The 25326-nt window shown below is 36.9% G+C and overlaps 4 protein-coding genes across 4 annotated transcripts; 2 read left to right on the top strand and 2 right to left on the bottom strand.

The window, feature by feature from the left end:
• Window positions 1–1400: 1400 nt before the first annotated feature.
• Window positions 1401–2009, bottom strand: LOC140810486 (probable calcium-binding protein CML18). Its single transcript, XM_073168336.1, has one exon. The coding sequence runs from the start codon at window positions 2007–2009 to the stop codon at window positions 1401–1403; it is 609 nt and encodes a 202-aa protein (XP_073024437.1).
• Window positions 2010–2707: 698 nt separating this feature from the next.
• Window positions 2708–12180, bottom strand: LOC140809436 (brefeldin A-inhibited guanine nucleotide-exchange protein 2-like). The gene is given in 12 exon segments (XM_073167057.1): window positions 2708–3595; window positions 3775–3813; window positions 3815–4458; window positions 4616–4982; window positions 5089–5410; window positions 5549–6048; window positions 6780–7053; window positions 7435–7724; window positions 7807–8229; window positions 8331–8673; window positions 8834–9151; window positions 10709–12180. Coding segments are annotated over 12 exon segments (5331 nt in total). The 5' UTR covers window positions 11908–12180; the 3' UTR covers window positions 2708–2983.
• Window positions 12181–13231: 1051 nt separating this feature from the next.
• LOC140809589 (uncharacterized) lies at window positions 13232–15672 on the top strand. The gene has a single exon (XM_073167278.1). It carries the CDS (start codon window positions 13373–13375, stop codon window positions 15338–15340), a length of 1968 nt encoding a protein of 655 aa, XP_073023379.1. The 5' UTR covers window positions 13232–13372; the 3' UTR covers window positions 15341–15672.
• A 4343-nt stretch (window positions 15673–20015) lies between these two features.
• LOC140809564 (ATP-dependent DNA helicase 2 subunit KU80) lies at window positions 20016–25326 on the top strand. Its single transcript, XM_073167234.1, has 12 exons — window positions 20016–20228; window positions 20674–20766; window positions 20846–20897; window positions 21142–21273; window positions 21525–21928; window positions 22814–23100; window positions 23218–23413; window positions 23680–23886; window positions 24149–24316; window positions 24396–24719; window positions 24841–24971; window positions 25102–25326. Exons 1-12 carry the CDS (start codon window positions 20214–20216, stop codon window positions 25169–25171), a joined length of 2079 nt encoding a protein of 692 aa, XP_073023335.1. The 5' UTR covers window positions 20016–20213; the 3' UTR covers window positions 25172–25326.

The raw sequence follows: 25326 nt of genomic DNA, 5'->3' as shown, positions 1-25326 counted from the left end.
TATGTATTTTTTCGGTGAGTGCCCCACTGACAGCCAATAAAAGCAGGTTGGCGGTACGGGAGGAGGTTTGTTAATTGTTGCTATTCTGATTCTCGATTATCTTCTCACCAAATCATATATTTTTTAATCAAATGGTTACAAATTTGTACTTGCAGGGTAACAATATTTTATATATATATACGTATTTCGTAATTACATTTTTGAGATTTGATTGTTCATAAATGAAAATAAGTAATAATTAATCAATATAATATAATATTACGTATGTAATTGGAGATTTTTTAAAATTATAAATAAGGTAAGATAGTTTACGATTTTTGTAATAAACAAAACCTTTGTTGTCAAATAATTTACAATTTAAGTATTCTCATAATTTTTATTCTATAAATTAGAGTATGCATGTTACCCGGCATTGATCATGATTTATGTGGTATATGAAGAATTACCTGATATAACAAAAGAAAACACACACAAATATGTGTGTTTATATGTGTATGTGTGTGCGCGCGTGTGGACACACATGTACATTGATCATACTGATCTCCCTTTAATTTCTTGATATAACTCAATTTTAAAATTAAAGGATTTCATAGTTTAAAATTTCAGTCAATGTAGTTTAATAACTCTGGCTTCGCGTTATGTACATCAATAATACTCACTTTATATGATCTAAGAGTGGGTCTCATTTGAGACCGTCTCACGGATAATAATCTGTGAGACGGGTCGACCCGATCCATATTCACAATAAAAAGTAATACTCTTAGCATAAAAAGTAATATCTTTTCATAGGTGATCCAAATAAGAGATCCGTCTCACAATTACGACCCGTGAGACCGTCTCACATAAGTTTTTGCCATGATCTAAAGTCTATACACGAGATATGACACGTTTCTTCAAAAATCAACTACTGCAAAAATTAGATTATGTACTGTAAACTGTGAAAATTTCCAATTCTTTTTATAAGAGTATTGGGTCAGCAAAACAAAGAGTAATTAGCCATTGTTATTATATTATAAAACCAATTGCATCCAAACTATGATAGAGCAACTTCACAACTGGCCGGAAAGGTAGCCAAGTGGTGAATGCTTTACGTATATATAGCAAGACCATGTCCTTCATTTACGAGCCCGTGCACATGCTGCTGGGGCCACTCGAGCCCAAACGATCGAGCAACAATGCGACCGTAAAGCAGGCATGTGATAGACAATGAACATGCGTGAATCTATGGTTATGTTCTAATGGAGGATTTATACTAAAAAGATGATTATGCTCGTGTTTTATTGCGCCAGATTTATTTTATTATTATAAATTTGGATTCAACTGGACAACGATGAAATAATGATATTAAAAACGCAAATTACAGTAACAAAAATGGTACAATTTGACCTACTAGACTAATATCAAGCACTCATCATACACTTGAACTCGTCGAAATTTACAAATCCATCCCCGTCTTTATCAACTCCTTGGATCATCTTCCTACACTCCCTAATCCTGCATTTCCCGAACCCTACTCTTCCAAGAACCCTTTGCAACTCCCTAGCAGATATCAAGCCATTATTATCATCATCGAAAACCCTGAAAACTTCCATGAAACTACTCTCCTTGCAAAACCCATATCCAGAATCTTCATTTTCACTACTATTTTGCATCACTCTCATAAATTCATCAAGGCTCACGAAGCCATCTCCGTCGAAGTCCATTTCTCTAACCATCCCTTGTGCTAATTCTATTGCAGCCATGGAGTTCTCGTCCCCCAAGCTCAAAACCACTTGTTGGAGATCTAACGGTGATATCTTCCCATCTCCATTTGTGTCTATGAGTTTGAAAACTTGTTGCAGTTGGGATGACATCTCCATGGCTGCGAAAGATGAAGTTAAATCAGAAGATAGTCTCTTGGTTTTCCTTCTCTTCAAGGTTCCGAAATCACCGCAGAAACTGAGGTTCAGGAGAAGTTTTCTTGATCGGTTGAGTGGTGAAGTTAAGCATCTTTTTAAGGAATGTAGCATGATGGCTGAGTAATTGTGAGAGAAGGAATAGTTGCAAGAATTTGTCCAAGTCGGGAAACGTGAGAGAGTTACAGGATAAAATACGAAGAACAGTTCGGATGTTGATAATATCAAATGAAAATTGTATATCTTAGACCGTCTAGCTAGCATGTATTTATTTGGGCATGAAAATAAATGCTTTCTTGATTAAAAAAATAAATAAATATTTTCAATTCGATCTTTCCAACTCAAAATAAAAATAAATTTACATACATGTGTGTATGTGAGATATTTTCTCACAAAAATATTGAATATTTGCAAAGACCGATTAAGCAAGAAGGCAGAGGTCCAATTCCGTGAAATTGCCGGCAATTTAGTGTCGTTTATATTTATATTTACGAATTTTCCTACACTGGACACACAATTTATTGTTTGGAATTGATTATACAACCATTTGAGAAGGCAAGTCGGTTCCCAATACATAATCTTCCAAAATATTGACATTTTCTCAATGTGTATATATATATATATATATATATAGACACACCACATAAGAAATAATAACATTTACGTAGTTAGAAATATATATAATATCCAACTAAATAAATAAATAAAATAGAATATAAATTTTAATTTTTAATAATTATATATCCACAACCATGGTGTTTGAAGGCCACGGCGCCACATTTCAGTTGCTTGTGAGTGTTCTTTCAGCTTGCTAAATGACACTTGAAGGATAAAACATTTACTCCACGTATGATATGCTCAAAACTATCTTACAACACTGAACTCGCCGTTCAAAATAAGAACCTAAAGCTTAACTATTAAAAGGTCATCTACAGCACTGGATGTAGAAAACCAATACCCAACTTTACACACAATGTGATCCTATATTTTCCAAAACAATAACAATAAAGTAAAAGAGAAATTACAAAAAAAATGAACTCCATAAAAGTATCGTACATCTCCAAGAAAACTTGTAGGTCTTCAAAAGCTCAACATGACCGTAGTAACACCGGCCCAACCGATGAATTGAGCACATCACTTAGAGCTAACTGTACCTCATTTGACCCGTGCTCGCAACTAATCAAGCTCGTAAGCAAGGGAAAGAAGCAAGACAAGTTCTTCTCAAATGAAGAATCTCCTAAGCTACATATAGCCTGTAGAGTAGATACAATGACAGGTGCACGTGCAGCCAATTCTCTCCGTTTTCCCGAACCTAGAGGTATCATCCAGAGGGGGTGTTGGTTGAGCATTGAATCGGGAATTTGTACCGAGTGTGCAACTTCAATGTAGAGCTTCAAGACCTCTTGACATAGGTTAACAAGGTAAGATTCCACCTCCGACTCTTCATAACTAGGAGGATGGTCGAGTACAAGATTCTGCAGAAATGTGAGACATATTTGATAAGATTCATTCTCCAGGCGAAGCAGGGGAGGATCCTGCATTTGTGTCAGGGATCCGAATTCTAGTAGTTTTGTCCGCAGAACTGCATCGCTATTTATCTTGTGAGCATGAGATGCCAGAGAGTGGACTGCATTGAAGAGTACAACGGTGTTTTTAACTGATAGTTGAGCTCTATACATATTATAAATCTCCATGAACGCCTGTCATGATAAATGGAAAAGTTATTATCAGAAGTTATAAAATAAATGAATCATTATGTACCACTTCAAATGAAAAATGCTATACTTTAGCAAGACCCTGTTTTCAAGAGGCTAGTGTAGCAAACGGCCACAATTTTTTAGTGGAAAAAACAAGTTTAATTAAATGCAATGTTACCCACCTGTATCAATAAAAGTTGAATGGCAGCCCTACATCTGACAGTTTGATATAGCAACTTGCAAGAGATTTCTCAAGTTATCTGAATCATCGTTCGAGGTAATTGCCCCAGAATATTCATCATGGCTGTTTCCATGCAAATCTTCTTTATTGCCCCATATTTTACCTTCTTCAATAAGAGCAAAAGAAAAATCAGGAAGTGTTTCCTCAGCAGCTTCTTTGAGAGATGAAACCACCTCAAACCACTTGTCTTCGTTAAGCAGTTCACCAGCATTGCTCATTAAGCGAACAAAAGCAGCAATACCAATACCAGCAAGGCTTTGATGAGGTCGTTTGATAAAACTAACCAATAACATGAGCACTTTTTTTAGAAGGGGATTGACCGTTTCAAAGAAATTAACAAAAAGATCCACAACCAGTTGTAGAGCCAATGTGCACGTCTCATAAAGCCATGCATCTTGATCAAGTTCCTCCATGTCACCATTGCGCAGGTGCCCTAAAGCGTTTTCACCAGATGGATCAATTGCATGTCGAGCATCATCGAAGATTCTAAATAGGACAGATTCAAAAACCTTTTCCCACAAGGGTAGAGAAAAATGTTGACCATGATTGCGTAAAGTATCAAAAAGTACTTGCAAGGCACTCTTCCTGATTTCAGGCCTTGGGTCAAAGCCAAGTTCAGATAAACCTGGTGAGGCAGTGAGAAGAAAGGGTGAGCCAAATATTTTAACTAAACTAGCATTTCATTTTGAATAACCAGAAGAAGAGAAACTGTTAGAACAGATGAGGGTTAAGACCTCGATCATTTATTAAATAATCAACAACAAAAACAACAGTTTGTCTACCTGCCAACAAAGGAAACCAAAAATAGAGATGATCCACTTTCTCTACGGATTCTCCATGGTCAAATTTTTTATCTTTTCCTTTCTCAGACGAAGATGGAGAGTCAGAGACCTTTCCAGAAGTTCCCTGGCCGATGTCTCCTTCAGCAAGTTTTGCAGCACAGAAACGGAGGAAACCAATAGCATTAAGACTAATGTCTTTGTTGAATCTAGTATTGGTGAATGCAATGAGGCAATTTACACAGTCCGTAAAAGTGGTTGTCTCAGTTTCGGTTATATAAGGAAAATAGTCTCGCACGATTTTCTCAATTATTTCAAAGGCTAGAAGGACAATGTTCTTATGGTCATCATAAGCGGCAGTTGTAAAGACCTGCAAAAGTGAAGATTATCAGAAGAAGCTAACTTCTTGAGCCAGGAAAAACATTCAAAACAGAGTGCATTAACAAAAAAAAATAGCAATTAAAGAACTTAATTACCATGAACATGCTCTTCCATCCTGACTTGACATTATTCACACGAGACAACACCATTTGAGAAACACATCTCACAATCAATTCTCTGATTTCAACAGCTCTACTTTTGCGCATCACAATTACAAAAGGCTTCATAAACTCATTTTGGAAGTTATAATTAGCTAACTCTTCTCTCTCCAAAAATTTCATTGATAACTGGCGTAAAGAGTCCATTGCAAATATTGCAATTGAAAGATTTTCCGAACAGCCAATGGTCACAAAAAACTCAGAGAGTACTTGCCAAATTTTTGACCAAACAAGCCTAATCCGGTTCATGTTATAATGCCTGTAAAGACAAACAAATTACCAATGACTTGCGTTGCCAACAAGACAAAAACGGGAAAAAAAGTGCTTGAAGTTGATCATATAATTCTATCAGAAGTAACTTCAGAACGACGAAGGAAAAAAGGTAACAGTAACATACGCAATTTCAACAATCTTTGTAAGGCTGAAAACCCGCGGATCAGATGTAGATCGCAATTCATCCATAGATACTTTGCACAGAGCCTTGACAAAGTCAACTATTGCCTCACTGTTTAGCTTCTGGCTTCGTGTAAATATGCGGTTTACTTCACCAACTTGTTCCAGCAAGTTTAAGTTAGAGACCAAGTTATTCATCTGTTCCGAAGTAATTCCAGCAGCAGCATTACCACCAATACCAGCACTATCATATGAACCCCTTCTCACAGCTGAAGCTGCATTCTGAATCTTCCCAGGACCCTTCTTTCTCAGAACAGGAAGAATATTAGATTTGGTTTGTTTAGATTTGTCAAAGTCAGTCTGAGGAATGGCAAAGAAAGTGGCATCTGGTGGAGCACCTTCGCCCAAGAGATACAAATGTTCAAACCGTGAAACACATGTTAAAATATGCTCCCAGGCGTCCTGTAAGTAATTACCATCCTCCTCCGCTATTGTAACTATAGCCTGTCAAACAAAGTTAACTGAAGGATCAGAGTTGTTGCAAATGTCTCCACAGCATTAATGATGTGTTTTTAAACTAAGATTAACTGCCTATACAAAAGTGAGACTGTGGATACTCAAAACAGAAAAGTAACTTTGAGTCTAAGAGCCGGCAACATACAGAAGTGCAAGGTGAAAATGGTCACTGAACACAACCACAAAATACTCCCACTTGAAAATCAGAGTAGTGCACCATGAAGATAGGTAAGTCAATGTAATAGAGGTAGTCATAGGAGGTACGGCCTATTTGGAAATCATGCAATTTTTCGTTTTGTACGAGCATATGTGCCTAATTAGGAAGGAGGGGATAAGAATATAGGTATATCAAAAGGGAGCGGAGCAGAAACCAATAGGTTATAATCAACCAAAAGCAGACTAGTAGTTTCATAGTCTATCAGACCCGTTAAAGCTTAAAAAAACCTGTAGGGATCCATAAATGAACATAGAAGAGAAGAAAGCACAGGAAACAATAATGGTTGGGGAAAGATTTTGTTGTGTGCCTTGGGATGAGGAGGGAGACTTATAAAACCAGGACAATAGTGTTACCCATTACCTTGAATAGCATAAATTACTTTAATTACTATTCGGAAAGAATAAAGATTGGAAAAGGATTCAGGAACTAGCTACTCTTGACTTCGGGAATAACTATCTTTAGAAACCAAAATACGATAGGCACATAGGAAGTACATTCTTACCTTGATTGCATTAATGTTTTTTTGTTTTATGTCTGCAGGTGAATGGAGGGAAGTAAACTTGGCTAATGATGTCACAAAAGCATCTCTGTGAGTTTTCATGGACATAGCTGCAGTAACATAGATTGCACTGCGAAAACCTTCCAAGCATAGTTCTATCACAACCTCATCATCGCTTTGGTCTAGAGGAACACTGAAGGCAGCCAAAGCAGGAGCCCAACATGCCTCAATCATGAATCTAAGGATCACCACATCTGTTGCAGGATAATATACTGACCTACAAGTTGCCAATGCAAGATCAACATTAAAATAAATCTAGATTATATATTGAAGTGTGATATCAATCATTGTTCCTATAAACAATTAAGAAAAAAACTGTAAATTTCCCCAATCATGAACGAGAAAGCAAGTGCAGCCATTCATCAAATTATAGGCTCCCTTAATAATATCTTGATATTGTTTTCAAGTATGCTTTTGTGATAAATGTATATGAAAGACCATTTACACAGACAACATCTCCCAACAAAGATAATGAACGAACATAACACATTAGGGGAAAAATGGAAAAAACGTCTCAAACCAAAGAACAAACATGCTATTTATTGTCAAGCACCAGGTCAAGCCTTTAGACTGAAAAATATTTCAGAGTTTATCTTACTCGGATTTGCGAGCTTTTTCTTTAAATTGTTCCTGCATGTGTCTCATGAGGTGGTCGCCAGTTTCCATATTGTCCTCCCCTCGCTTGCGGATCACTATATTCAGTATACTGTCTAAGCCTAGTACTCTGTTTAGGTTCACAGATTGCTTCTGTTGGATGGACATATTATCTTCTTTCATTTTAATCTCACTCTTTGATATTCTTTCGAATAATGATCTCAAGTACTCATCTGGTAGGTCTTTTCCATCATCAATCCCACGATTGTTCCGTATAAAGTCCTCAGCAGACATCTACACAAATGATAAAAAATTATGAAGAAGAATAGGTTAAATCTCCGCCATCATAAAATTTTTACAAGCATACAAAAAATACCTTGTTCTTGACCATAGGATTATGAGCATCAGTATTCAGCAGTATAACAGAGTATGCAAGCACATAAGCCGTGTCAGCACTGGTAAAGGCCTTAGGATTGCCCTTGCAGTACCTTTCAGCAAACTTTTCCATAATACGATCTATCTTCTGTGCCTCACCAGGCAGTCTAAAGCCTTGTAAGAAAAGCCTGATTGCTTCGTCAAACTCCATGCCTTGAAAATCAAAGGAATCCACATATGCATGCATCACTTTGAGAGATAAATCTTCTCTTTCACCCAAATAATCACCAATCAGAGTTTTATCTAAACCAGATGCATTCTTGAGAAAAACTGCTATCTCCTCTGGCGAATTTCCCAACTTTTTGGCATTGATAAGAAATTCAATACCTTTTTTGGGTTTACGGTTAAAAAGAGAGATGCCTTCCTGTCATACATGTCACAATTAGATTCCATCAGCGATCACCTTACTGTCAGAAGATAAAACTATCCACCAAATTAATCAAACAAGGATAATTTAAAGAGCACCTGAAGTTCAAGTTTATATGCACGGCGCTGCTCTATTGTTGAAACATCAGAAACTTCAGTGGAGGCTTCAGAATTACTATCTGGCGTTTCATTTGGCTCATCTATATTACCATTCGCCAACGAGATACCAGGATCAGAAATGTTGTCAGCAGTTTCAAATTTCCTCGCAGATCGAGAATCTGGAATGCGTAATTGTTTGTTCATCCAGTCACCCATGCACTTCAAAATAGCAACCAAGCATTTCATAGCTTCTAGTTTCATAGTAACATCTTGAGGAGGCTGGAGGGTAGTTGGAACACCAGGTGGAACCCCCTGAGCAGTTTTAAGAAGTCCATTGACCATTCTGGTATACGCAACAAAGTGGAGAAAGATATAGAGATTTTAGGTTCCATAAAGAATGCCCAGACACTTATACCTTAAAGTAAATAAGTACAATAACAAACTCAAGAGCATTAATGCAAAGACATTCATGAGAAATAACGTACAAACAATAAAAACCAAACCTCTCGAATATATTTGAAGCATTAACATCACAATCATAGTTAAGGAATATGTCTATCAAGATCTGTGAATCAGCACACAGCTTCTCTAGAAACCGAAGCACTGTCATCTTTTGCTGAAAATTCGGTTGCGCGACATTTTCCAATACTCTAAGCACGATCATGGGGAAAAAGACTCCAATTTCTGCCTTCAGACCAGCTCTAAATCGAGAGACAAGACTTATGAATATTGAGCAAGAGAGCTGGAAAATGATCATAAGGGTTGAAGCACTGTTCTTCAGCAGCGACAGACACAAGTACTGCTTTATAGCATCTAAAAATCTGTTCAATAAGAAAAAGCAGATTGGCATGATTAATAATACCGTTAAAGAAAAGCAGCCAATTTAATCAGGAAAAAAATCTAAGCCATGCAAAAGAAGAGTGATCTAGTATCAGTATATCATTCAATCATAGGAGTCCTACCAAATTGATGATAGTATTGATGAATTGCACAAAAAAGAAGAAACAAACAATGGAAAACGACAAATTCACACAGAAATCCAACAAAACAGAACAATTTCTCTCAAATTAAATTATTCTAAATGTTGTAGCTCTCGAACAAGCCTTTTAGACTCATTCCAATTGTTCAGCCAAGCTTAGTTGGAAGTATTGCAGCAACTGGAGAAATTTTACTAATCCTTTCACAAAAATATATATTTATAATGAGCAAGATAATACTATATTGTATCTTCTTCCCATGCATGAAATGGTTCAAGCAATCAAGCCAGTAGCTAACTAATTGCAAAGAACAAAGAATGATGTTCAATTCTACCGGATCCAGTTTAGAAGATTAAAGGACATATTGAGATACAAAAAGAAGAACCCTTACGAAATTTGCAGCACATGGAGGAGAAAAAATTGCGAGCGAAAACAACTGGCATTATATTGTTCTTCTGTTTACAATATTTATACAGTTGTTAAGAAAAAATAAGAGTAGAAGAGATGCTGAGAACTTCAGTTGAATTAAAGGTATCTCTCCACGTCAAGAGAACTGTTAATCATAAGTTTTGAGCAGGTATAAAATATCCATCCGCATAAAAGATTAAACATTATATCCATCCGCATAAAGATTAAACATCACCGCAAAAAAAAATTATTTTATAGCATTTTACAAGATTCTGGAGCGTAACCATGAGATTCTAAACCGACAAGACTAGTTCACAATTATATTTGTGGCATGGAAGAAAATTCTCGACAATAAGCTACGTAATGAACAGTTTAATCATAGGTACTAAACTACCATAACAATATTAACAACTCGGTGTTGCAACTACAAATGCAACTTATTTTCACGCAAGCAAGAGGAATTTGCAAAATACATAATTGCATTTTGAACTTAAGACCATTATACAGAGAGTCCTACCTCAAATTGTTTCCCCAAGTCAAATCACCATATACTCAATATAACAGAAAATTGCACAAGGGATCTCACTCTTGAGACATTGTATCAAGTGAGAATCAAGGTGTAAAATTCACTTAGGATTTACCCACGTATTTTCAGACAATAAATGCAAGAGGCATGTATGTTTATTCTATGACCAATAAACCATTGTAATATAAGTAATTAATCTTGCAAACATAACACTCTTTTTCTGTTACGGCATCTTCAGAAACTATCACTACCCCTGAATCCTGATAACAACAATGCCAATTTTTTTACTAGTCACTTGCACGCCAAGTAGTTGCACAAGCTATAGCCTATAAATTCATCATTCATGCATATATAACCAACTGACCGTACCATACAGGATAATGGTTTCAGAACTCATTGATTGACGAGCAAAAATTGATGTTTTGCTCTGGTAAAAACAAATTAAAATAATGCAGCAGTTCCCATACCTTTCACTTGTCCTAAAAATTGCACCAGCATTCTCCAATAAAATCTTGAGCAACTCCAAAGCCACAATCTTTCCCTTCATTGCTTGAGGATCTGCTACAGCATCTTTAGGAGGAGTCTTCATCGAGAGCTTACATAAAGCACGGAAAACCAAAAATGCATCCCTCCGCAACTTGTTACCAATCTGAACCTCCAAATCATCATCCCTTTCCCCCTCACCATCCGCCAACTCTCCTTTCCTTCCCTCTAGAGCTGTCTTATACATACTGATCTCCCAATACTTCGCGTCCAGCATATCCTTATCCGTTGAGTCCAACAAATCAGCCGGATTTGTGCCCTCGACAGTCGATGTCTTGGTCTCAAACGCCCCATCATGTGCCCCAACCGCTGATCCCAAGCCAGCACTGGGCGTACTAGGACTAAATACCCCATCAATATCCTGCATTATCTTGGTAATAAAACCCTGAACAAACACTGTCATAGAACCATCCACGTCTGCCTTTTCAATTGGTTCCATGAGCTCTGCTACTACAATTGGTTGCAATGGCACGGTAGATGAATCTGCCTCCATTCTCCGGAACACAATAACCAGCATTTGGACCAGTGATGCCTTAGCAGTAGTTTGATTCACCACATTCTTACTACTCAAGTAAATATCATAACAAGTCCTCACCACCTGCAGCAAGCAATCTCCATGAATTCTCAGTGAGACCGAAGTCACAGCGGACAGAAACGTCTTGATCACCAGTAATTCCGCATTTTCATCCCCTAGATCGTGGCATTTGCACACAGAGTCGATCAACTTGGAGAGTAATTTGGCGTCGGGGCCACCAGTTGGGTCCGCCTCGCCACGTAAATACCCATGTGCAATCAACTTCTGAACTGCATCAAGAGCTGGTTCGCAAACTTTAAGGTAACTAGAAGAGAGCGCGTTGATTATGGGGCTGAGAATGAGATCGGAATCAGATAGGGATAGTTCTAAGAGGACGCCAGGATGAGATGACGAGTCGGTATCCGATAGGGCGGAGGGAGAGGTAGTTGGTGTGGTAGGGTTAGAATTCGGTGAAGTGAGGCGTTCGACAAGCGATTTACACTCCGCTGCGAGCTTGGAGTGCTTCCGCCAAGAAGCGTTCTTTATTATCTTTTCGAGTGCAGGGACGACGACTTGGTTTAAGCGGGAATCGGCTTCCGAAGAAGCCATTCCCGGAGTCTGAAGATGGTGGTGACGGGGTTGGATCTGGGACTGGGAATGTAACGTGGAAGTAAGGTCGATTATGTCCTTGGACTAAGGTGGCGGCTATGGAGGAGCGGTGATTACTTCGGCGGAGACCGCGGCGGTGGTAAATCTAGGCCGGATAAACGGCAGGAGCTGCGGGAGGAATGGGTCATTGGGATCAAGGCAGCAAAGCGGATGGTGGATTTGATTCACCGGTCTAAATTTGACAAGGTTGAATGACATGGATGCCCTTTGGTTTGACTTGGGAAAAACAACTCTTTAATATTAATCCTTCGTGAGAACCAATACTCGTAAACAGGTGGAGCCTCACTATCAACCTTATTATCACTTATTTAATTTATATTTAAATTAAAATGGTGTTATTATTGAAGGGTATTCCGGGTAATTTCATGTCATTGAGGTTGTTCTGTCGCCTCCAGATTTTGATCACCACATTAGCCGACTGATGAGGATGTAATACTTATAGATTGAACCCAAAACAACTTTCAGATGGGTGAAAATACATATGAATGCAGATATAAGTAGAATCGGCAGATATAAGTAGAATCGGCTAAAATTCATGTAATAAACTTCTTTGGTTAATCCAAAAAATGAGATAAATCGATGTGAAACCTCATCTGTTAGATATGATAGCGAGACACCAAAATAATTGATGAGTCGTATGAGATATGAAACTCTCAAATACGGTTCTAAGAGAAAGAATTAATCAACATCAATATAACACAGATGTTTCTTTGAATTTAATATATTAATATTCAGCTAGAGAAATAACATAATTTTTTTGGGACACTTTTTCATAATTGTGAGAACACTTTGTCAATAGATAAAACTTTTGGACCCAATATCCAAATCAGATATGAAATCTCGGCTTATAATAAAAATACTAAAAGAATATAAAGGAATTCAGCTCGCAAATTTACATCCAATATTATGGGTGGAACAAGAGGAAGAAATGTCAATCCAAATATTATATTTTTATCGTTTTTTATCTTATGAATGTTTACCAATTGTTTGAATTATTATAAAAAAAAGTGAAATATACAAAATAAGTTATATAAACATTCAATATAGTTATACAAAAATGAAGACATGAGACTTGTTTGGAAATGAATGTAAATTTTAATTTTTGATTTTTTTATTATGAATATAATATCGATTATTCAATTAATTATTATATAAATAACAAATTATCATATTTATATGAAATTACAGATATGGTGTTTGACATTCAAGTCAAAACGTACCTCAGTTTCACTCACCCGTGTCCTGTTATTGTCAGTGAACCAAAAACGACACCGTTTCAGCGTATATATTCGAAGGCGCAGTTAGAGAAATAAAATTCAAAACCTTCTCTGTCCCCTGACCGCCGAGCTTCCGTATGCTAAAGTCTACAGGCAACTTCGCCGTTGCGCCGCCGTGAATTTCGTTGATGCAAATGAATCCAAGTAAAATCGAAAAGGATCTATTTCATGACCTGGGTCCGCCATCGCCCAACCATGAACCGTTCATGCATCCTCACCGCACTCCATCTCAGCCCTCCATCGATGAAGACCCCTTCTCTCTCGCCGAAATGGAGCTCTTCCGAGACGAAGACGACGACGACGTCAGCCACACCTCGTCTGATGCCGAAATTCCACTCCCACTTTCTGATGGAGTCGTTCCGACTCAAAGCCCTAGTATGCCGAATTCATCACTGATCAACAATCACGATAGGCGAATAAATCGTCCACTACTGCTTATCAGCCCGGAGCCGCATATTTCGACTCAATTTTATACCTTTAATAAGGAGTCACATGCCCTAATGGTTCAATGCTTGAATGAAGGCCGATTAGCAACGCCAGAGGAGATCCGAGCTGCCACGACTTCGCCGGTGCTCGCGAGCTGGCGTTCTGTGTGGAAGGACCGCAACGAGGATACTGCGTATTTGACTGCGTGGAAGCGCATCCAGGATAAGCTCACCGTTCATGTGTCGGAATCCGGTGGATCAATTACTGGTAATAACATCCGATTCCTTTGTTTCAAGAACAATTCCAATCAATTTGTTTCGCACGTGGACCAGTGGCAGGATATAGTCATGTCATTTCATGGTGACGGGGATCTTAAACACCTAGGGTTGAGAGAAACTATTGAGAAAATTAAGCAGGTATGGACTGTAGGTGCCAAATTTTATGGTATTCCTGAGAGTTATATTAGGACCTGTATTGCTGCCTGCCCTGTGTGCTCGGACGAGTCCTCAGGGTGCGCTCCAAGGTCTAAGAGGCGTAGGTTTGAATACACCGAGTCTTTTGAAGTACCTGCTAAAGAAGTGCCTGTTAAGTTGCAGCAATTGGCTGCAAAACATAAGGTTGTGCTGTGTATACGGCAGAAATATATCAGATATAAGCCATTTATGGCTGAGGTTAAGGATTACGCGTGCCACAGGGCAGGGGAGCCAGCGTCCTCGAAAAAATCTAGGATGTTGAAGAGGGAGCCATACACTTCGAAGAGGTGCGGTTGTGGGTTTCGTATACGTGCGATAGTTCCCATTTCGAATTATAATGAGAAGGAAAAAACTTTTGTCTACGAGGAGGAAGGGACAGCTGTGTTTAAGCTGTATGCTGTGCACTCAGGACATGAGCCAGGGCCATTGGATGGGAATGCCAGGATTATACACCGAATGGTTGGTTATAAAGGAGGTTTTCTGATGGATCATGAGACTGTGTATGGGATGGTGGAGGAAGGAGAAAATGATGTTTTTGGGTTCTTGGGCAAGGATTCTGGAGATATGCAGCATACTGTTTTTCAGCAGCTTCAAGAATTAAGGAATGAGTTGGGATTACTTGAGAGTAAGATTGGAAAAATTCCACCACAGATGTTGGGTTCTGTGTCGCATGAGCTCTTTGACATCGCTAATAAGTTACGAAATATTCCTGACGATGGATCAAAATCTGTTGGATTGTTGTTGGAGAAGCAGCATATAGATGATGTGTTGGTGGTGGAGCATGATTTACCCGATTGGGGTGATGACCATCATACAAGGATCTATGGGGATGGCAAGGATGCAGATGTTATCGAAGATGACGAGGACAGCTTCGGGAGAACTCTTGGGGAGGTTGCTTCTTGGGATCAGATGAGGGCCGGCTGCGGGAGTGAGAAGGATCTGCTCGGTGAGACTTGTAAAGAAGAAAAATGGTTGAAATGTGGAGGATTTGATGAAAAGGGAATTATTGGCTGCAGCAATCCGAAGCTTGTAAAACCACCGGGTCATCAGGACGAGATGGATCCAGATGTGGGTCTTTCCAGCTTACAGGTGGATGGCTTCTACCATGAAAATCCAAAGTGGTTCGACTCTCCTTGTGGACTGGATCCTAGAGCTGATTGTAGCGATTCTGGATTCCGGCATGAGGAGATTGTGTAGTGATCATTCTTCTCGATGAACCTACTCTAACATAACTCAGTTTTTTTTGGCTGGCCATTTGTGTTAGTTCACTGTCGGTAGTGTGTTGTACATTTGTGTACACAGAGCTTTAAAAGGGCTCTCACAATCACAGTAACAGTCTTTTATACCATGTGTGATTTGTAAAGTTTTCGCCATTTTGTATCTCTGCATATACTTACATGAATCTGTGTGGAGCTTCTTACTTCTGAATTTATAACTTGGAGTTTCTGATTTGGTATTATTTGTTTTGTTTCATTGTTTCTCACAAGTCGATGCCGTTACGTATGAATCTATTTGTTGCTTGCCATTTGTATCATGAAATATACGTCAAAGCCTGCGTGAGCCTCATGTTCCAACTCGAACTAACAAATTTTATTCAATGCTGCATAGCGTAGCATGTTTTAGCATTTCTTCCTTTGAGATTTCGCTGCACGATATTATTTGCTGTGGTGCCGGTGACATGCCACGGTCTCAGAAGACCGTTTATTCTCCTCAATTTGCGCCTCTGTTCTAATTATTTGGTCCATTTGTTCGGAAATTTTCTATCATGAGTGGTAGATTTGTATCAATCATTAGAGTATCTTTTAAAGCTTCGATAAAGATCTCAACTAATTTCTATAATATTGCGACATTAATTTTATGGCAAGTGACCTTTTGGAAAACTTTCCATTTTTTTTTACTTTAATGTTTTTCAAATTGGATATGTGCATAATCAGGAGATATGAATTTCTCCTGCACATACAGCATATTGCTCCAAAAGGTGAAATCGCTCACCTTAGATGTCTCTCACCTCCGGTCCGACAGGAATGTGAGAGGAGATAAATCATGGTGACTCAGCCAACCAACAACAGCTAGACCTTATGCTACGCCGCGCACAAGGAGCTCCCCCTCATTGGAGGGAATTTAACTCCCACACTGCCGCTTGCGAGACTCGATCACTGATCACTGCTCCAAGATTTACTGTTGCTGACCAACTGAGCTAAGTCCTATGCGAGACACAGCATATTACCCATGATCCAATCTCACACAACTAACAAGGAAAATTAAAAGACATCAATATAATAGCCCGTCTGTTACGTTATTGGCTTATTGCAATTGATTTCTTAAATATTTGATAATCGCTCTTTTGAGATATCCTCGTACAAAGTTAAAAACTACGAGAAAATAGATGAATGATAAAACATATATAGATGGATAATGTATAGATTTGTTCTGTTTTTGTGTACATTAGATTGAAAATTGAGGATTATCAGTGATAGTTCTTAATTTTTTGGGGGTGGTTGAGTCTTTTGCCGATAGGTAAGCAAATCAACTTCTTTTTTCTGTTCAAAAAACACATCAAGCCCCCGATTATCTATTTAGATGTGTCAACTTGAATGTTATGTTAGGTCATGCGATGGTTGATTGAGTAGAATTCCTTGTTGCCATGCTGTCGTATGGTACAATGAGTACTACAAATTGAGTTAAAAATTGTCTTTGAAATGACAAAATTATCTCTGCATTTTATTTGGAAAAATATTTTAAAAATGGATTCAAGATAAATTTGTCATTTCGAATGCATTTTGTAACTCAACGTGTAACCATCATGCTACATGTAATTTTGTTCAAAAGTTAGTAGATAATCGAACCATCGTTGATCATTATTTTGACGAATTAAGAAGATTAATTTTCTGTCTACATTTAGAAGTACTGAGTAATCCTTGTAAATTGTAAGTGAGATTAGATATTAGGTACAATGATGATTGATGATAGCATAAAAAATTAGAAGATTTACAAAACAACTTGCTTTTACTGCAGAAAGATTAAGTACTTTTCTACTACTTGCTAGTCCGTTTTGTCGATCTGACTCGTAAGTGTTGACCTTTGAGATAATAAAGCAACACAAGGAAACCTGAGGGTTTAGCAAATTTTTTGCTGTTAGTTCTCTACTCCCTCGACGATATATATTTATATTTTTAGTCTAATGGATTGAATTTACGTACAAAGTGAGCGTCCTAAAGCAGGCAGCAGAACATTTCACTGTGGTGAACAATCTCTGTTCGGTTCTTGGAATTGACTTCAAATTAACAGTTTGTGTATTCATCTAACTTTGGATGACTCATGGGGCACGGGCACGAAAGTATCATTTTTCCTCAATTTCTTATTCCTGCATTTTCACCTGAACCAAATAACATTACTTAGTAAATAAAATAATTTAACTATCTGTATACCAACGACTGCTACCCTTTTGGCTAGTACTTCCATTTTGCGGTGGCTTCTGCTGAGATAGAATGCGAACGTCGATTAGAGGCGATAGTAAAGGTTTACACGAGTTTGTTTCAGGGTAAAGTGGGCTTTAGGGGAACCCCTGGAAGCCATTTCAAAGAACTCGTTGGAGTGACTATAGCCTTCTGTTCGTGTGTATGATGTAACCAGGGGTTTTTTTTAAAATTAATTTAAATTTTAAATTTTTTTTCAAAAATAATTCAAAAAAAAAAGTGTTGCAAAATTACGGGACGTTGGCTTATTAGCGACGGTTGGACAATTCCGTCGCTACTAGCGACAGTTTATTTACCGTCGCTACTAGCCCGGTTACAACATCCGTCGCCAATGCAAAATTTTGCGACAGTTGTGTAAACTATATTATGGAATTTTTACACAAAAAATATTTCATATCGATACCGAAATTTTCAGTACGGTATCTTTTTCGGTAAGTTCGATATTTTCTGTACGATTTTTCGGTAAGTTCGATATTTTTTCTCAGCCCTAGCCATGAATAATAAATGACGACGTGCGATTAATGTACGCCGTTAATGTCCAGACATAATGTTTTTAAAAATATTTTACTATTAACAGCGCACATAAAGATGCACACCGTTGATAAAATTATGAACGGCGTGGCGTGTCTTTATTGTGCGCTGCTAAAATTGCATATGTTATTAACATCACACATAAATACATGCTGCAAATATTATTATCTGCGGCGTGCATTTATAGTACTATCTGCAGCTTGCATTTATATGTGATGTTAATAACATATGCAATTTTCGCAGCGCACAATAAAGACACGCCACGCCGTTCAAAGTATTATCAACGGCGTGCATCTTTATGTGCGCCGTTAATAGTAAAATATTTTTAAAAACATTATGTCTGGACATTAACGGCGTATATTAATCGCACGTCGTCATTTACTATTCACGGCTAGGGTTGGGAAAAAATATCGAAATAACGAAAAATCGTACAGAAAAAATATCGAAATTACCGAAAAAAATATCGAACTTACCGAAAAAATCGATATACCGAAAAGATACTGTACTGAAAATTTCGGTATCGGTATCAGAATGAAATATTTTTTTTTCGGTATTTTGGTATATACCGAAATAACGAAAAATAATTTTATTATTATTATTATTATTTTAAATTTAAATCGGTATACCGAAAATATTTCGGTACACCGAACCGGTACCGGTATAAACTTTTTTCCCATTCGGAAGCGGGATGGAAAAATTCCATAATATAGCGACGGTTTTAGACAACTGTCGCAAAATTTGAGTTGGCAACGGTATTGTAACATGTCGCTAGTAGCGACGGTTATTACACCGTCGCTAGTCGCGACGGAATTTTAAAACTGTCGCTAAATCCGTGTTTGCCGTAATTTTGCAACACTTTTTTTTTTGAATTATTTTTGAAAAAAAATTAAAATTTAAATTAGTTTTAAAATAAACCCTGTAACCAGAGCATGTTTTCAAAATACATCGCAAACTATGGATTATTCCAGCGTCTATTCGATTTTATTAAAGTTAAAGGCGTGATAGAAACCATTCAGAAAAGGAACCAACTTTTTCTTCTAGTCCTTTATATGATACTAATATTACAATTTTGTTTTTAGTTTGTAGTTTCAACACACACTTTTACTTTTATTTTTTATTTCAATATTTCAAATATCAATTTAGTCCTTCCATAATTTGTTAAATTTCACTTTAGTCCATCGATAATGATAAAAAAGACTGTACACACACGTATCGCGTGTACCTAACTAGTATAGATGAAGTATTTCCCCTCTATTAAAATGTGAATGATCCATATAATCTAATGACGATGTAATGTAATAAAAATTATTTTCGAACTCACAAAATACTCTTTTTCATTAATTAATTAAAAAAAATACCGTAAAACTACTTTTTCTAAATTTATTAGCAACTTATTATTTCATATTCTTATTTTTAAAATTCTGAAAATTACTAAAATGCTACTTATCATTGTACACTCTTTGAATTTATATAAATATATGATAAATTGTTTGTAATTTTAACACTAGCTTGAAAAAAAGTCAGTTAGGTTAAAAAATCATTTAAAAATAAAATAGTCACTTATTTCTGTTTTTTAATCATAACATGGTTTTTAAATCCCAAATAAATGTTTGTTTGTATATTTTAAAAAATGTAAGAAGAAAAAAAGACACACATATATATATATATTATTTTATTAAATGTGAGGCATTTAGAGTAACCAACTTTGATGTGTTTTAATAATTATATGTATTAATAAAATGTTAGAATTATTGATTTTTGAGGTTTAGATTATAAGTTGGATTCTTATTAATATTATTTTTTATTTTTTTATTTATTTTTTAATTTATATATCAAAATTATATACGGACTTTCCAATGGGCCAATAGCAACAAACTTTCGAATAGGAAAATTCTCGAGGAAGCTAATCAAGTTTCGGGGTCAAATTGTAATTTGAAGCAATTTATATCGACCGGCGCGCCATGGAGCATCGTCACCACCCTTCCCATTCTCTGTAACAAATTTTCAGGGGGGAAAAAGAGTTTTTTCTGGGCTCGAGGTTTCTACCTCTAGATTCTCTGCGAATGGCCCGAAACAAGGTAATCTTCTCTTGATTTATTTATAAATTTTCTAACTGGACATAGAACTGATTTTCATCGTTCGAGCTAATGATTTTAACTAAATCCTAAGCAGAATGTGTTGACTTCGTTTTGTATTTGGTACTTTTTATATTTGCGCTTCAAGAATCGGTTTTGGGTTCCACCACTTTTTGAAGTGAATGCGTCATAATACTTTGGAGAGTGAATATCAGCATACGTCATGTACTTGCTCGAACATGCCTAGTACTCAGGGTGAACTAAGAGGGTGGTAAGCGATGAGCAGGGCAAGATGTTCTGTTCCCCTCTTAAGAAAAAAAGATTTAATATTTTATTTTTAGTTTCTCTAAATCACAAGCTTCAGCCCCCTAAAACACAAAATATTGTGGTCCTCCCCGGCTGATAATGCTCAAAGAATATCTTCAAAAATTATTTTTCCATTTAACAGGAAGGTCTAGTTTTGGTGCTTGATGTTGGTCCCTCAATGCACTCTATGCTGCCGGAGATGGAAAAGGTTTGCTCCATGCTCATACAAAAGAAGGTACACACATTTATCTGAACTGAAGAATTTAATGTCGCATTTGCTGACTGTTCAAATAATCTTCTTTTCATCCATGCAGCTTATTTTCAACAAGTACGATGAAGTGGGAGTTGTCGTGTTTGGAACTGCAGGTTTTTGAGTATTTGAGAACTAGTGCAGTATGTGTGAATAGTGAAGACTGTATTTTTGTGCAATCACATTTATTTTTTCTCCAGAAATTGTATTGGTTATGCTTGTGTGTTAATTGCTCACGAACTTCATGAGTTATTGTGATTCAATCCTTGTCTTATCTCAAAACGATGTGTTCTTTTGATTATTTTTCTGTTTGATTCATTTAGTGAAATTATTTATTTATTTAATGGATGGAAATTTCAGATTCTAAAAATGACCTGACAGAAGAAGTGGGTGGATATGAAAATGTGATGGTTCTGCAAGGCATGAAGGTCGTTGATGGAGATTGTGTAGCAACTTTACAACATCTCCCTAGAGGAACTGTACATGGTGATTGTATCCAGTTGTATCTTTTGATTTATGGTGTAGCAATCTATTCTTGGTTTTGGAGTAATAGTTATCATTGTGTTTTCTTTGTCATCATCTATTTGGTTTACGTGAGTTTTCCTGAAAATTGGTTGGTCCTTCATTCAGATTTCAAAATTCTTTCTTAAGTTAGTGCTTGAGAAAATAATTCAGTGGTTGTCAGAATAAATGTTAATTTGTATTTCATTTTTGAACAATTTATTCTTTAACATTATTGATAGTTCTTGATGCACTTGTTGTTGGAATGGATATGTTAATTAAGAAGTATGGACCAACAAACAAGGGAAAGAAACGTATATGTCTCATAACAGACACATGTTCTCCTATCAAAGATCCATACGAGGGAACAAAGAAGGATCAAGTCAACACGGTTGTTGCACAGATGGTGGCACATGGCATGAAGATGGACTGCATAGTCGTTGGGGTAAAAAGAGAGTGGAATGTAGATGAGAAGATTGTGGAAGAGAATGATTCTCTATTAAATATATTTACAAATAATTCTTCCTCAAGGAAAGTGTGTGTGGAAAGTCCAACTTCATTATTAGGTGCTCTAAGAACTCGTAATATTTCTCCTGTTACTATTTATCGAGGTGATTTTGAGCTGAGCTCTACAATGAAAATCAAGGTGAGACCAGCGGATGGGCTAAAAATTTCGTTTGTTGTTTTACTCCAATTTATTTTCCTCGTGAAGATGTACGTTGTGATTTTCCATTTCCCTTGCTTATTTACTTGGCATAAGATGGTCATCCTGGAAAAAAACGTCATTTATTTTTTAATGAGCTAGTAAATTTCTTTTATGATTTCTTGCTAGTTTTGCACTGATAATTTTCGCAATTAGGCAAGTACTTTACTGTTTCAAGAGAATGTTTCAGAATCTTGTTTCAAGATTTGATGTTATGGATGTATCATTTACAAATGATAAGACGGGTCGTAGATATTATAACTGATGATTGGTGATTTCTCTTAGCTTTTGATGACCATTCCATCTAATGCTTTAGGATGTTAGGGATTTTTTATCTAGATGATGTCGGTTTAGAAATGATTACATGGTTTGCAGTACTTGTATGTGATTATGTGTGATATCTGATAGCTTTTTATGACCACTGGTAACTTTAAGATGCTAAGGAGGAAATATGTTACATATGTTGTTGATATAAGGTTTCAGTCTTCAGAACACGTTCCTTTTTTGCGGATATTCTTTCATTTGAATTCAATACTCGTGCCTTTCCCTCATTTTCTTTTGTCATATGTGATGACCTACTACAGGTTTAAGTTATCAATGAGTAGAGGAGCTAACAGCTAATGTTTCAATTTCTTTAACATATAGCTTTTCTTGGACATATTAATCAGGGACTTATGGTTGCATAATTTCGTCCAGTTTCGATATGCTGTTTTATGCATTTGTATAGGATTTTTTTAATTGTTCTCTGCTACAAACATGTTTTAGATTTGTGAACATTGCCATTATTAACCCATCAAAACAATAATCCTTATGCTTTGTTTTGATTAGGTATGGGTCTACAAGAAAACATCAGAAGAGAAATTTCCCTCATTAAAAAAGTATTCTGATAAAGCACCTCTGACAGATAAATTTGCCACGCATGAAATTAAGGTTGATTATGAATACAAAAGTATTGCAGAACCTGATAGAGTTGTGCCGCCTGAACAAAGGATCAAAGGTTACCGCTATGGTCCGCAAGTAGTTCCAATATCATCTGCTGAGTGGGAGGCCGTAAAGTTCAAACCTGAGAAAGGTGTGAAGCTTCTTGGTTTTACCGACAATGCAAATATAATGCGGTAAATTTAAGTCGCTCCTTGTTAACCCCGAATGATTTATGTGAGTTAATTGCTATATTGATGTTGAAGAGATATTTTTTTTCTCGATTTTTTGTCTCCATCAATACATACTGATAGACACTATTATATGAGAGATGTCAACATCTTCATTGCTGAACCTGGAAATACAAGTGCCATTCTTGCAGTTTCTGCATTAGCTAGATCAATGCAGGAAATGAATAAAGTCGCCATTATCCGCTGTGTTTGGAGACAAGGGCAGACAAATGTTGTTGTTGGGGTGCTAACGCCAAATGTATCCGAGAAAAATAATATTGTAAGTCATCAGGAAACATTCTGACTGCAGTTCAACATTTCGGTTGTTGTACCATATAGATAGCCACACTAAACTACATAGGTAACTCTTGATTCTCAACAATCCAGCACCCGACAATTGCACAACTTGCAAATAATGGGATCATTCTCGCCACCTTGACTTCTACCAAGCTTGCTTGGTTACCACCAGATACCAAGCCTTTGTTTTTTGCTTTACATTTAAATTTTTCTTATCAATTTACTTCGTATTTTTTTATTTTTGTGCAGCCAGATTCGTTTTACTTCAATGTTCTTCCATTTGCCGAGGATGTCAGGGAGTTCCAATTTCCCTCTTTTGACAAGATGCCTCCACTGATGCAGCCAAATGACCAACAGCAAGAGGCAACAGATAAGTTTGTCCAAATGCTCGATCTTGCTCCAACTGGCAAAGGGGAAGTCTTGCAACCCAACTTCACTCCAAATCCGGTTCTGGAGGTAGTTAACAATAATGTTTCTGTTTTGTCTTGATAAGCACATCAAAAAATGTGAAAATGTTTAGATTGATTTCATATCAATACCCTTGTTTGTGTTTTTTGGACCAACAATTGAGGCGATTGCAGAAGAGTTCTCATTGTTTGTGGAAGATAAGAACAGGTTTTATGAAGAGAGATCTCTTTGAATGTTATCGTAATTCTTCTTCTTACAGTTCATATTTTTGGATTAATATCCCTCTTATGTTGTTCCATGAATGTTCCAGCGCTATTATCGTTGTCTCGAATTGAAATCTAAAGACCAAAATGCAAGTGTACCTCCACTTGATGAAACCCTTAGAAAGATAACAGAACCTGATCCCGAGCTTCTCTCTCAAAACAGAGCTGTGACCAATGATTTTCGACTGTCCTTTGAACTCAAAGAGCATCCAAAGGTTACTTTTACAATTATTTTTGTTTTTGGTACCAGTTCCTTGACAAGTCTCAGAGATATCAACCTGCTCTGTGCTGCAGTTGAAGAAATCATCTCGAAGATTATTAACTGAAAAACCGTCTGGATCAAACAATGAAGTGGAAGGTGCTAGCGCTGATGGTCAAGCCATGGATGCTATTGAATATAAATCTGAAGTCAAGGTTGAGAAAATAGGCAATTCTAATCCCGTTCAAGATTTTGAGGCCATGGTATCTCGCAGAGATGGTCCACAATGGGTTAACCTTGCAATTCAGAATATGAAACATAAGATTTTTGATTTAGTCGAGAATTCTTTTGAAGGAGATGCTTATCAGACAGCACTCGAATGCTTGGTTTCACTGCGTAGAGGTTGCATTCTTGAGCAGGTATGATTCCCCATCTCCGGGTTGGATATGTTTCTTGGTTTTACATATTCTTAAATAATTTGTGAGAACTGGTGAAGATTTGTTGAATGTGATACCATGTCAAGAATCTTTGAAAATTTAGGAGCCAAAACAGTTCAACGACTTCTTCCGCCATCTTCACAAATTCTGCCTAGAGAGGGACCTCAAGAGCTTCACTGAATTGTTGGCAGTCCATGAAGTTGTTCTAATAAGCAACACTGAAGCAGCTGAGAGGTCTAAACTTATCATTGTCTTCTGTTTGTTTCTTTAATTGTAACTCGTGCTTTCATCCTTTTTGAGTGAAAGTGATGAAAGGCCAACCAAAAGTTCGGCTGCTAATCTTGTAATTTTTCTCATTGTTCAGTGACGTTTCAGAGAGTGAAGCTAGAAGCTTGATGGTGAAAAATGAGCCAAAAACTGAGCAAGGCATCTGAGGCAATAATTTTAATGGATGTACTGGGAATGTGTCTTTGCTTTGGCCATATTTTGAATGAGTACCAAGAATCGTGCCTCGCACGTTGATTCTCATTTAATATTACAAGTTATGAGAACTAATTAATGATATAAGGTTATGTTCCTCATATAGTAT

This window comes from Primulina eburnea, chromosome 13, assembly GCF_022965805.1.
Source record: "Primulina eburnea isolate SZY01 chromosome 13, ASM2296580v1, whole genome shotgun sequence".
NCBI lineage: Eukaryota > Viridiplantae > Streptophyta > Magnoliopsida > Lamiales > Gesneriaceae > Primulina > Primulina eburnea.
This window is presented reverse-complemented; position numbering and strand designations above follow the sequence as displayed.